Source organism: Semicossyphus pulcher, unplaced genomic scaffold (genome assembly GCF_022749685.1).
Source record: "Semicossyphus pulcher isolate SPU_LCO1_2020_fin unplaced genomic scaffold, fSemPul1.0.p SCAF_17, whole genome shotgun sequence".
Lineage (NCBI taxonomy): Eukaryota > Metazoa > Chordata > Actinopteri > Labriformes > Labridae > Semicossyphus > Semicossyphus pulcher.
In genome coordinates this window covers 16,342,749-16,356,734 of record NW_027211681.1, presented here as the reverse complement: position 1 = coordinate 16,356,734, position 13,986 = coordinate 16,342,749, and the positions used below count along the sequence as shown (strand labels likewise).

The window sequence follows — 13,986 nt, the reverse complement described above, 5'->3', positions numbered from 1 at the left end:
TCCTACCTGACCTATTTCTTTCCGTTTGGATTCTTGCAGGAGGACATGAAAGAATCCGGCAGGAAAATGAATAATGCATTCATCTTCTATCTTCTGTGCCAAGTCCCTGCTGTGTCTATCCCACAGTCTGAAACAACAGCTCGAGACGGTACCAAGTTAATCAGCAAGCAAGATGTGTCATTATTTTAAAAGTGCCAGATTTCTACCTGCAGGATGTTGTGTAGGCCGAGTTGTGTGCATCTATGAGAAAGAATAAGTTGGGGCAATAACTGTTTCTCTGTATTTATTTGAATAAATTACATTGACTTATCACATGTTTTTCTTTACATCGAGCATACAGTCTTAGAATCCAGTGCAAGAATCAAAAGAAAAACCAAAACAGAAACAAACAAATGAAAGAAAAAACAATCCAAAGACAATCATGTGCAGCACAGAGAACCCCTCCTTTCACATTGCTTCTGGATAATATACTGTATATATACATCTATACTGTAAGTGTATACTTTTGTCACAGTTACAAAAATAAGATACGTTACTGTAGATGCGCGACTATACACACAAGGTGAAAACAAAACACAGAAAAGCTGTACAGTCCTCATTGAGGGCAAAGATACACACGATTGTTAAAAAAAGTGAAAGAGAAAAAGAAGGAAGGAGTTTTATCGCCTTTAAAAAATAAATAAATAAATACATGACCTTCAAACTGTATCATTATTCTTCCCCAGCCAATGAAGTTTACCGTCTGTTAAAGTTGTGCTTCCCTTAAAAAAACAAAAACACTTAAAACGGGACATCAGCTGATTTTGCATCGTTTATTGTAACTCTACTCAATCGGATGAATTCCGTCGATTAAAGAGACATCCATGTTTGTTTTAATGCTGAACACTGTCAGAGACAGTGCATCAGAAATACCTCAGCATGAGAGGTCCTCTGCAGCCCCCCGCCCCCGTGCATCACATGTGCAGAATGCAAACCCCGCCCCCCCAAAAAACAAGCACAACATTACTAACAAGATGGGTGAAAAAACAGTGTAACCGCTGCATGGATTATTCTGCAGAAGGGATCGTAAATGTTTGACCCTGCAGAGAGTAAAACAGAGGGGACGTTATCTGCGCTAAGACATGGACTGTAATAAATGTTGTAGATTATCAGGAAAAAATCCCACACAATACTGCATAAACCCTACAGCTTGTAAGGGAAAATCAAACATACTGTATAATCCTGTAATGCTTCTGAGGTTGTACATAAAACGAAAGGATAAACCAGCGTTTTGTTGTTGAAAAGGGTTTTTAGTGTAAGTTGCATCATTTCAAGGAATAAAACAATTCCACCAAGACAAAAGAAACGACGTCTCGTTTGTGCACTCCTGTCTCTGCCTGCTTTTCCTCGTCATCAATGGCTTATAGACAGCTACACTACAGAATACTAATCGGACGAGCAGGGACGCAGCGGACGGAGCGACGCCTTCGGCTGCAGAAAAAACAGTTGCCCCGACGAGCAGTTAAGTCCTATAAGTTATTATTATATCACAACACATCGACCATTTGTCACACAAGCTGCTGATAAAATACACGTTGGAGGATTGAAACGTTTGCACCATAGTTTTCTTACATCACTTCAAACAGGTTAAATTGCACAACTTGTGTGTTTGCAAATCAAGTCATCACTCCACTAATCACTGGCTCAGATAGGTAATGTCACATACGCAAGAACACAGGTGTCCGCTCCTCCTGATAAAAATACCAAAGAACTAGAGGTTGAAGCTTCGGCCCGTCGCGTCCAACAGATTCACCGACAAACACGCCGTCTTTACATCTTGAAGCTAAAACTGCAGTTGATTCGGGGTTTTTTTTTTTGCAGGTAACTTTGGTATCTAAATCACATAAGACCACTCACGCGCACATGTTGATATGTCAAAAGTAAAAACATTATGGGTGATTATTAGCTCGATGAATCGAGTTTTGTGGAGTATTTAAACGTTGACATCCTTTGGACAGATTTTTTGAGCATGACAAGGACGTAGTTTCTCCGGAAACTGCCTCATCATGCCAAGAGAGTTACAAAAAAAAAAAGAGGAAGATTTCAAACAAAAGAAAATCCGCTCAACATATTTTTTTATAAGATAAAACGTTAAACACTTGAAACCATGCTTGACCTAGAGTCTCTAACAAACATGAAGCACGTGGACCAATTTCTCTTTTTCTAGTATGTGAGAGAAAAAGTTTCTATCTACTGTAGAGGTTTCCACAAAGTACAGTGAATGAGAGAAAGAGTGACTTCTTGTAAAGCTGCTCTGATTAACTCATGAGGGACTGACAGCCAAACGGAAACGGAGACAAAAGCCGGGACAGAAGTTGGATAAAATGAAAGTGGAAGCCTGAAGAAACCTCCCGGGGGGATAAGGGGCAGCAACAACATCAATGCAGATATTTCCTCTTTTTCACACTTAAATTGGTGCATACTTGCTTTAATTTGTCGTCAATCTTTGTTCGTTATTGTGTTGTTGCTGTGCTGCCTCCCGTAAAGTGGAGCGCAGGTGGTTGGTAGGAATGTTTAGGAAAAGATTACTGGGAATACTTGAGGGAGCAACTTGGATTCTTTCACCACCTTTTTGCAGACACAGCTTGTCGTGGCGACGTCCTAGTGAGGCAGTGGCACCAGGATGTCCACATAGTTGATGGGGAAGAAGCCGGAGTTCCCGTGCAGCATCCCCTCGTACCAGTTGTCATCGATCTTATTGGTCAGGGTGATGATGTCGCCCTCCTTGAAGCCTAGCTCACCTTCGTTCTCCGGGTCAAAGTCGTAGAGTGCACGACAGCAGGGCTGGTCCATGGGGGCTGCGGAGGAGAGTCCGAGAGATAAGAGAGTTAGAGTAAGAAGGGAGTCCAACAGGAGGAGACAAGATGCTGTATTTAGATTATAGAGATAATTATCAGGAGAAAAGCTGGTGGAAAGGCTCACCTGGAGACCTGGCTGAAAAGGGGGAAAGGGGAGAGGAGGAAGCAGAGAGGAGGAGACAAAGCGAAAGAGACACATGACCATCAGTGAGCGGGAATTCATCATGAAGCGTGTTTAAAGGAAAAGTTCTGCACTTTGGGAAATCGTTTTTCTCCTTCCTGGGGAGGTTTAGATAAGAGGATCGATACAGCTCTCATATCTGTCTGTTGAGGCTAAAGATAACGTATCTTAGCATAAGGGCTGGAGTGAGGCTCAGTCATGAGTCACGTGCTCTAACCTTCCTGAAAGGATCCGTTCATTTTTCAGGTCATTCATTTGCAGGAGGAGCAGAGGTGCCATTCACTGTTAGGGACCAAAACCTTCTAATCAGTAACAAAGTGTCTAGAAAATATTAATGTGTAAATAATATGGTGGGTTCCTATTTTAGCAGCTCTCACAAAGGGTGCCTTTATCTAACTGAGTCCTCAACTCACTGGCTTATTCTTTATGAGCGGCCGTTCTCTGTTCACTCGTTAGACTAAATGTTCAGCCGTGTTTCAGTTCTTTTAGTGCGACTAGGTGGTTTGAGCACTTAACGAGCCGGTGAACAAAAGTTTAGAGAGAATTTTAAAACTGAAGGATCCTAATGTGACCGCTGACATGAATCACTTCAACTCAGGGACGCTGAGCGACGCTCATTAATGGAGACTGTGCCGTTAACAAGGAGAACATTTTACAAACCAACCAGATATTCTTCAGCTTTAGTGTTTTCTCTTGTAAAACGTATTGTCTCGGTATCTGCAGATTATGGCTTGAAAATGACATATCGGCATCGGCAGATATGTCATTTTTCTGCCAATATTTTTCACTGATAAAACAACAACTCGGCACGAGTGTGCACGCGCATTGCCTGCAACACACCTCTTCAGTCAAGTGTGAAGAAGGGTGCAAGATGTCTGCGGCAGTTTCCGAAACCATCGGGCCGCTACAATAAGAGAAGGCATGTTATCAACTCCACTACATGGGAGACTTGATGTTCTCTGCGATTAGGTGGAAAAAAACATGTGCCTAATATATCGGTTTCGAAGCTGGCAAAAAGGGTTGGAAAATATCGGCATATCGGATATCGGCAAAGGATCCAATATCGTGCATCCCTACTTGTTACACTACTGATAAGAATAAATATCACTTATTGCATCACTTGTCATATTGTATTTTTGATTGGGGCTCGTTGTTGCCCCTTGTGGCTGCTGGAGGAACAACAGCCACTACAACTGCTGTTCTTTCAGTTAGCCCGACTCCTTTCAAAGGGAACAAAAGCATCTGTCAGCATCTCTGAAGCTCACTAATGAGCTACTTAGATCTCTTCTCGTACCAGAACATAAATGTAACTGACACTCCACCATTATAAGGACAATTTGTTGTCTCTGAGACTTCAGGAAGTTTCCCCTCCAGAAATAGGCCGACACAAAACTCGGGAACTGAACTAATCCGTGATTGTTAGAGTTTCTGTTCGGGCTTGCTGGCTGTATCTTTATATTTAACATCCGGACATGAGTCATTTCAATCTTCTTATCTAACTCAAAGCGGAAGAGCTAATAAGCTCATTTCCCAAAGTTTCAAACTAGTCCTTTCACAATAAAAGAAGGATTTGATAAAGAAATCAGGGCAAAAGAGAAACCAGGGGTTAGACAGAAACAGCACTGCAGACGAGCTGCACTGCAAACAAAAATGCAGACAAAAACACACTTCCAGAAAAGTCCATTTAAAGACGGTATTAAAAAAAAGAGTGATAAAGAGATTTTGCATCTCTTCCCAAGTCACTCTGGCTCACCTGGAGATCTTGCTGCAAAGGGGGAAGGAGAAAACAAAGGTGAGAACAGAGCAGAAGTGGTTACGTTTCATTGTATTTTCCAGATGGATAAACGATGAATGGTGGGTAAGTACAGTCGGCGCAGTGATGAAGAGAAAGCGAGGAGCAACACAGGTTGGAAAACAAATTGAAAGAGAGACGGAGGGATAAAGGGAGAGGAAGAGACAGACAGAAGACTGACAGAAAAAACAAATGCTGTCCGCTGTCAAGCTTTTCATTCAGATTGGAGGTCGGATATTCTCTGTACAGTGAACGGCACTTGTTTTTCTGCTGTTGGAATCATTTGAGTGCAACAATTTTCTCATAAAGAAATGAAAGAGAGATGTACCAAAAAGAAAACAAGAATGACAAAATGAAGAAGGAAGAGATATTGTCGTATCTCTCTCCGGGGGTTCACTTTTGTCTCACCTGGAGACCTTGCTGCAAAGAGGGAAGAGGCAACCACATGAGGGGGGAGGGGTGGGGGAGAAAGTAGTAAAAAGATTTAAGTGACGAATGAAAAGATGTTGTTAAGAAAGAAGTGAATTGATGAGCACACAGGCGGAGGAGAGACATATTGACAGATAAGTTTGACCTGCATGCTCACCTGGAGACCTCGCCCCTGGAAGGAAACAGAAATCATAAAGGGAAAGAGAAGAGTGCACAGGTTCATTAATTGGCACTGGATTGGTTGATATTCTGTTCAGTACAGGTAATAACGGAAATGTTGGGAAATCACGCTGGGAAAAAGAAAGACAAAATTAGCAAACCCAGTAAAAACGCCGGAAATTCTCAGATATCTGCCTTTTTTTATTCATTTCAACTAATGAACGCTTTGTGCTTTTATTTTGATAGAGGACACTGATTCCCTCTTATCCCAAACGTCTCTTTGTGCAGTTTACAAGACCACATGCAGTTGTTTTCTTTTATGTGTGTTGCAGTGTATTTCTGTCCATGCTTTATTTGTAGATGAGGTTATGTGCACTAGTCTCCCTGAAAACCAAAACCTCAGTGGTAAATGGACTGTACTTATAAAGCGCTTTTCTAGTCTTTAGACCACTCAAAGCGCTTTTACACTACATGTCACATTCACTCTTTCACCAACTGATGCCAATGAAGTGCCAATCTCCATTCACACTCTTAACCATTGGCTATCCCTTCTGGAGCAATTTGGGGTTTAGCGACATACTGACTGTAGCAGTCACATGTTGAAGGATCGAACCTCCAAACTTCCGATTGAGAGATGACCGGCTCCACCACTGAGCCACTGCCGCCCCAGAGAGACTGCCTTCTTTCTGATTGGCTCCCATTTTTGGAAGTGATTTTTAACTGTAGCTATTTCCTGTTCAAAAGTGAAGTTTCACAATAAAAGCTTCAATCCTTTTTAATCTTTTCTCTTTTTCTGGAAGGCTTTTATTGTGAAACATCCACAGGAAATGCAATGCTTCAGTAGCTTGATATTTAGAAATTAAACAGACTTAATCACTGGAAACTCTGAGTACAATGCACTGATTCGATCTGCTGTGTGTATAGATTTTGTATTATAATTTATTAAATGCATTTTGATTGGCTGATATTTGAGAGTTTACAGCCAAAATGAAAAACAAAGAGCGGCGTGATAAAGGAAAGAACGTCGTGAACGTGTTGAAACTTGCCCAGAAACCGTCCCTTTAAAGCAGATACTCCTGCAAACTTTATTCTGTCTTGTAATAGAAATGTATGACATTTTCCAATGAGACACCACAGTGTGTGTGTAAAGCACCAGGACCAGTTTCTGGACATGTTTCTGAGCAGTGAGGTTTGTAACCGGGGGTCTCACCTGGAGAGCGAGCACCGTGGATGCCTCCATTGTGGTTCTCACTGATAGAAGAGAAGTCCAGAGACGTACGCGGTTTAGGAGCGAACTCTTTCCTCGGTTTGTTGGAGCAGTCCCTTATCCTGTAAAAAAAACATGAAGGATTAATGCATAAATAATAGAGGTTCCACATGAAGGTGTGCATCTGTTAAAGTGAAATAAATAGCCCCAGTGAAACAGGAAGTGGAAGCACTGACCTTTCGTCGATCTTACTGGAGAGCTGTGTGAGGATCTCAGCAGCGCGGCTGTGATACTCCACCTGAGCGTGGACCAAAGCAGCCAGCTGGCTCACCTGCTCAATCTGTGAAAGATGTGACGGTCTACTGTTACAACTCATAACAGGTGATACACAGCAAGGTCAAAAAACACGTAATAGTGGCTAACCTGGAGCACTGGTGGGACTGTTATTAACACATACAGACTGACAGCTCATTTCTGACGTGGAATGTAGCTGTTGTGAAATAACAATGACTTTTTGGAGCCAGAGTTGCGCCGTAGAGACCGGCAGGTGGAGATGCCGTCGACACTTCCTCCAACCAAAACAAACACTTAACTTACAGGAAAAAATACCTGGCAAGGATCCGGCACATCGGCATATTTAACAGCAGAACAGCTTCTTGTGTTGCTCTGAAGCAGACATTCACAAATATGGAAACTTCAATGATGGCAATCCTTCTCTACTCTGCTAATCAGGAACAGATCGGCTGCAGGAGCCGTAATTGTCAACAGAGCTGTCAATCATCCTTTTTACAGCATCAAATAACTAATTAAAAATAAACTTGTCAGACAAATGAACACTTGGACGTACATCAGCATGATAAGAACTAACTGTAATGACAGAAACCACATTTGAGAAACATTTATTTGATGTGTATTTTGATTTTATAGTTTGACTCATGTCCCATCTGTTAACATGGAGGAGGCGGGCTTTATGACCTATACTGCAGCCAGTCAGCAGGGGGCGATAGAGATGTTTAGGCTTCACTTTTATCTTTTATACAGTCTATGTGAAATAATAGAAAGCTCAAAAACAGCTACTGATGGACCCTGTAGTATAATCTTTTGCAAACGCTCAGAATCAACTAACTGAGTATTCAAGTATTTGTTTGGTTGTACGGTAAAACAGTATTCTGACTACGAACAGTGACTGGAGTTGTGTGGCCGGCCTTTCTGTGTGGAGTTTGCATGTTCTCCTTGTGAATGCGTGGGTTCCCTCCAGGGTCTCCGGCTTCCTCCCACAGTCCAAAGACATGCTTGTAAGGTTAATTGGTGACTCTAAATTGCCCATAGGTGTGAGTGCGAAAGGTTGTCTGTCTCTATGTGTCGGCCCTGTGATTGACTGGAGACCAGTCCAGGGTGTACCTGGAGGCTCCAGCCCCCCGCGACCCTGAACAGGATAAGCGGTATAGATAATGGATGGATGGATGGTCCCACTTAGAGCGACAAAGACGATCAAGCAGGGGATGTATTATGGTGTGGCTAATTTGTGCCAGCTAATTTTGCCGGCAAAGTGAGCTACCCGTAAAGAAAAAGGCCTTCTTGGGTTCCTAAAAACCAAGATAGCAACAGCTGACCTGGAGGCCCAAATGGTGCTCCACATCCAATGAGTGACTTAACGTGCGTCTCTCGCATGTTTGTATCACATTATTGTCAATTGATCATGATCTTGACCATCATAGATTTTAAAGTTTTAAAGGAGATAAAATGAAATGTTCATGAAGCTACTTCGTAGAAAGTACACGTCAGAACAGTTTGAGTCACATTCAAATGTCCTCAGCAAGGCAGAGAGACAAGTCATCACAGTGAAACCATCCTTACATCACTCTCCAGCAGGTTGAACATGCTCTGCTCAGCGATCTCCTTGGAGTCGTCGAATTTCTCTAACGCCTGTTTGATCTCGTCCTCCGTCACTTTGCCCTGACGCTTCTTCTTATAGTCAAAGTCCAGACGGCGGCCCTCCATTTTCTTCAGGTGATGCTGCAGAAGAAGAAGAAGACCAGAAAGTTAAATCCGAGTCCTCAACCAAAGCATGAATTATTTTCTCAGGAGTTGCACTCGTACCTGAATCTCCTTCAGGTCTTTTTCATGGAGGTTCTGCAGCGGATCGATGAAGTTCTGCTTGACTTCCATGTCCAGAGCGTCCTTCACCTCCCCGAGCTCACGCATGGCTTCCCCAGCGTCGATCAGAGCAATGCCTGAGGAAAGAAGACGGTAAAAACAGCTCAATTCAATGCAAGTGTGTACTGTAGTTTGTCTCCAGTTACACCATCTCATTAGACAGGTACTTCTCTCTGAACAACATTTTAATGCCGTCGCTTGTGAACTAAATAACAGAGCAAACTTCCGGCACCGTGTCTGGAAAACAGGCTCATGCATTTTTCATCACATTGTGACTGCGTCCTTGAGGGAATAAAACAATGACACATTGTTCTCTTGTGCTTCTTCTCTGTGCCGAGGTTTGATGTGCTGCAGCTCACCAAAGTTAGACTCCTCTCCCAGCTCCCGGCCGAACCTCTGCATGGACTCTCCCAGGATGGCCTCGGTCTGCGTGTAGCCCGGCCCCTTCTCCTGCCCCCGCATACGTGACATGGAGTTCATCATGCTCATCTTGGCTCTGGTGGCTGTGAAGGCAAAGCAATCATGAAACCAGACAGCACTTGGCTCAATGTTAGGACAAGTTATTTACATATTTAGACGGAAGACAAAACGGCTGAGGTGCCAAATTAAGTCAAAATGTTTTTTCAGAAATGCCCTTGCTTAATTTGGAGGTTATTTATTGTGGAGACCGTTTATTTCTTTCCTAATAGGTACACACAATAACAGGCTAACATTAGAAAACACTTGGTTGCGCTAATTGGAGTCATTTAAAGGTTTGAAAGGTTAATGTGCATCCAACAACAGTCATTAGTGCAAGTCCAGCTGTTTAATATAACCTCTAACTTATTTCACCTTGATGCAGACTGCTTACAAAAAGTCCAGTAGGATATTTTTGAGCAAATTTCACTTTTTCTTACTCTCACATCCCCATTTTCCCCAGCTTGTATAAAGACACAAGGTTCTTTCTGATAATGCAACGTGCTGCTCTGTTAAAGTGATCGATCAGTCAGTTACACCCGCTGAGCTGAATCAGACAGATCCTGAAACATCTCGTCTAATGATTAATGAAGTCATTCCAGGAGATGATGGTTCAATCCATCAGATCGCTCATTAAATATGAGGCGTTTGTGCTACGGTTTGCCCTAAAGCTAAATACATTTCATGTAAGTGTAACTCTGAGGGAAACACAATGACTCCAGGCAAACATCATGTCAACAAGAACAAGACGCAAGTATTGAACAGAACACTTTAAAGTTATAATCTCGAAGATTTTAATTAAAATAAATGTCTGTTAAGTCACTATCTATCGCCAAATGAGGTAACACAATGGTGACTTAGCCTATGGCCCACTGATGAAAGCCTTTGCATTTGCAGTATTACAAACTGGCTGTCCGTGGCGACTTTCATGGAAAAAAATCACAAGCGGCCCCCAGTTAGTGACGCATTTTCCATCAGCCAGCAGTGATTGGTCTGCCAGAGAGGGTAGGCGGAGCTAAGCGGCTGCTTTTCCGGTCTCTGCAAGTGTTGCGTATAAACAGTAATCTACTATGGCTGAACAAACAAAGAAAAGATCGATGACTACAGATACAACTTCAAAAATAAGTGAAAATCCAAAGAAAAAGAAACAAATTCGACTCTCAGATGAAGGCAAACAGTCTAAAAAGGAAAGCGACCGTCAGCGAGGAAAATCAAGAGTTACAGCCGGAGCCAACTGTGGACGTCACACATGCAACACTGTCTGGATATCTGGGAAGTGTGCTCCCGCAATTACCGTTTATCACCATAGGTGCCGCCAAAGAGAACGAAACTGAGATCTTCTAGATTACCACTTTAAACAAAAACATAAATGTTCCTTCATTTACAGGACAATTAAATAACAAAATTGAATTAATTGAATTTTTAATTAATTGAATTTAATGATATAGTTGTAGGGACTGTGTGTACATGATACCAAAATATTATGTTTATATGACTATGCCTGAGAGAGCATGTGTCGGTGGTCTGTAAAGGATCACGTGCATAACTGATGTGTGTCGTACGTTTACGAAATGTTTTCTTTAATAATTTGAATATTGAGTCTTGGGAAACCATGACATTATCATGTTTAACAGCTGTTGTGTGTCACCTGGGTTGGGCTGCAGATACTCAGTAGTCTTGGTCATGATGTCCAGCACGGCCCGAGCGGTGGTGTCCATCCTCTGTAAACGCAACATGAGGAGAGAGACGGACACAGAAGGGGCAGACATGTAAGTTAAATATATATATAATATATATGTAATAATAATAATAATAACATATATATATATATATATATATATATATATATATATGAAATATATAATAAGTTAAAGATAAATGGTAGGACAGGTGAAAGGAAATAAAAGAGCAATAAAACATTTTATGGATCTATGATCCTGTCGTCTAAAAGTGAGAGGAAATGATAATAAAAGAAAGTGTTTGTTCTGCAGCGTGGTGAGAGAGTCATGCTGGCTGTGACTGATTTTAAGTTCTGGTTTAGTGGAATCAGACAAAACAGCTCTGCAGCACATGCATAAGTACACACATGCACTAACGTGGTTTAAATAAGTAAGCACTCACATGTACATACATATATTTATTATGACTCATGTAAGGAAAAACGTGCAGTATGCGATTCAGGACTCCGATGTATCACTAAGATACCAAATACTTGAATGTTGCAGCGTGGATTTATAAATAATACATCTTTAAGGAGTTCAAAATAATAATGTCAAAAAATGTATAAAGCAGCAGCAAAGTCTGCTGGGATGAGACAACACTTACACAACCTCTGAGTTAATAATAAGCGTTTCATTCATCATGAGATGATAATGAGGATAATAGAGTTCAGTCTTGCCTTTTCCATCTCAGTGAAGTCGACATCGAGCTTCGTTCCTTCTGCACCTCCGACCTTCTCACTCACTTTCTGCAAAGAGAAAAAAGAAAAACATTTAAGGGTTAAAGCTTCATTTTTTTTTTTTTTTATTGAGATGCAATATCATATCCACCAGGGACATGTGCTGAACATACTTAAAACACAGCAAGAGACAGCTCAATCAGGGTCTGGAAAGAATCACGGCTGACAGCACATAACATAGAACCTGCGTGTTTATCAGCAATAATGATAAAATATAACATTAAAGGGGGGTCTTATGCTAATTTCAAGCTTCATATTTCACTCTGTGATACCTGTGGAGTAGCTCAGCATAATTTATAGTTTAAAAAAAACTAATTTTTCTCACACTGCAGCACACGGCAGCTCTGTCCTTTTAAGAAACCCCGCCCCTACAAGCCCACTTTCTTCTGATTGGCCAGCTCTCCGAAGCCTGCTGAGGCTGCACTTTGTGACGTCACAAAGTGCAGCGTGTAGAAAAAACTGTGTGAAACCTGGCGTTCACAGCAGCCTGGAGCCTGAGCTGAGAAGCCTGGGGATTACTGCAACATACTTTCACCTACAGATCTGAAACTTCACCCACGTTTAGTCTGGACATCCAACATTGTAACATCATATATATGCCGTAAAATGTGAAACAGCATAATACGTCCTCTTTAATCGTCTAAGCTAACACCAAATGAACTTGACATTTTAAGAACTGCAAAGATTTCTTGCAGGTTAGACTTTCTCAGACTGTTTGAAGGCAACAATGAGATGTTTGTATCATTATTTTATGTAAGTATTTAAAATCCTGGCTTAAATGTCTGTAAGATGGAAAAGAACCAGTCAGATGCTGCTTTGTCATGTGTATGTTTTATCAACTGAGTGGTTTGCCCCGTCAGCTTGTGAACCAGACTGTGTCTGCAAGGTCACAACCTTTCTTTTCCAATTAAGATAATATCAAACAACCACTACACGCAAATATCAGCCTGACCTTGTGCTTCACATAACACAAACCCATTTCATTAGTAATCAGACTGCGACATGCGCCTCACCTCTCACTGTAACAACACCGGTGCACAGAGATAACACTGTCAGTCAGGAGTGTGTTGGTGACCTTTAAGCCAGTGTTAATGGTCCTTATTAGAATAAACTGGCATTAAAGTGTGACTAATGGCTTTCCTTTGTCTCTAGACAATATTCTACAACAATAGCTCCTAACCTTTTAAGCTTGAGACCCTAAGATGAAGCAGTTTTTACTTGTGATGCCTTGTTTCAGTACTAAAGGAGCAATTTGTCCCTCAGTCAAAGCTGGTGTTCTCTGTAATCGATAGAAGCAATTATAATTGAAATTGGCGCCATAGCTGTGGAGAAAGTTGTACAAACAGCTCGTGGTTTTGCCCATTCTACATTCCTACAACACCCAGCGTGCATTGCGCCCGTCAGTCTGAAAGGAACAGCCCAGCGAGAGGCGCTTGAGTGAGATACTACCGTTTCGCTGCAGGCAATGGATCGGTACAGTATCTGAAATATATGAGAATATTCCGGTGGATCGTGTAAAAAATCTTCAGGTCTGCAGTCTACTTTTCAAACATGATGAAATTTAACGAGACATGACATCGGAGGCGGGCATCCTATATTGAGGAAATGTAGTTTAGCAAGCTCCCTGGCCTCCACCAGGTGACGTGTTTTACGTAGTCTGGTGGAGGTTTTCCAGAGCCCACTGGAGAAGCAGATAGCGTCCTCCAAGGCACATTTTTTTCTACCATAATGGCATTAGCTCCCTATAATATCATGATAGGAATGAGGTTGAAAACCGGCAAACTGGCCCTTTAAATGTGCCTTTAAGTTCTGTGAAGTTACAATAAGGGGTTAACTTTATGTTGGAGAAAAGTGTTTTCACTTCTTACTCATCCTGTTAATCATTTTATGACCTTCAGAGTCCTTGTGAGAACATCAATGCAGACATAACTGTATAAACATACTTCTATAAACAATCAATCTAGACTCCACACATAACGGCGTCTGTCAGCTCGTGCCTTAGACAGGACGATTTCAGGGTCACTGATTAGCAATGCAGATATTCTCCATCGCTCCCCGGCACAGCCACAGTCCCCCTCTGCACACAGCGGCAGCACAGAGCGAGACAAAACAAGAGAAAGAGAGAAAGTTTGGGCAGCAACAACCTGGAAGCGATGGCTCTTATGACTTCAGACACGGCACGGATCCACGTGCACAGACACAAACATCGAAATAACTCCTGTGGGCCCCTGTCAGTCTGTCTGCTGATAACGTTTCAGCTCTGCCACCATCCAGCTCCAGTCTGTGATGTAACCAGGAGGCTCGAGGGGG

The 13,986-nt window shown here is 42.0% G+C and overlaps 1 protein-coding gene across 2 annotated transcripts in view; it reads right to left on the bottom strand.

Annotated features, from left to right (window-relative positions):
- Nucleotides 1–266: 266 nt before the first annotated feature.
- The window catches only part of sh3gl2a (SH3 domain containing GRB2 like 2a, endophilin A1), a 41,687-nt gene continuing 27,967 nt past the window's right edge, over nt 267–13,986 (bottom strand). Inside the window, exons 2-10 of one of the 2 annotated variants that reach the window (XM_069665686.1) lie at nt 11,617–11,685; nt 10,867–10,939; nt 9,122–9,265; nt 8,706–8,839; nt 8,463–8,621; nt 6,842–6,945; nt 6,609–6,727; nt 5,397–5,411; nt 4,630–4,783 (exon numbers count right to left, since the gene is read on the bottom strand). In XM_069665686.1, coding sequence (XP_069521787.1) covers nt 4,758–4,783; nt 5,397–5,411; nt 6,609–6,727; nt 6,842–6,945; nt 8,463–8,621; nt 8,706–8,839; nt 9,122–9,265; nt 10,867–10,939; nt 11,617–11,685 — 843 coding nt within the window. In that variant the 3' untranslated portion in view covers nt 4,630–4,757. Of the gene's footprint in view, nt 2,838–4,629; nt 4,784–5,396; nt 5,412–6,608; nt 6,728–6,841; nt 6,946–8,462; nt 8,622–8,705; nt 8,840–9,121; nt 9,266–10,866; nt 10,940–11,616; nt 11,686–13,986 lie in introns of those variants that run through there. The other variant, XM_069665685.1, reaches the window with a different exon arrangement.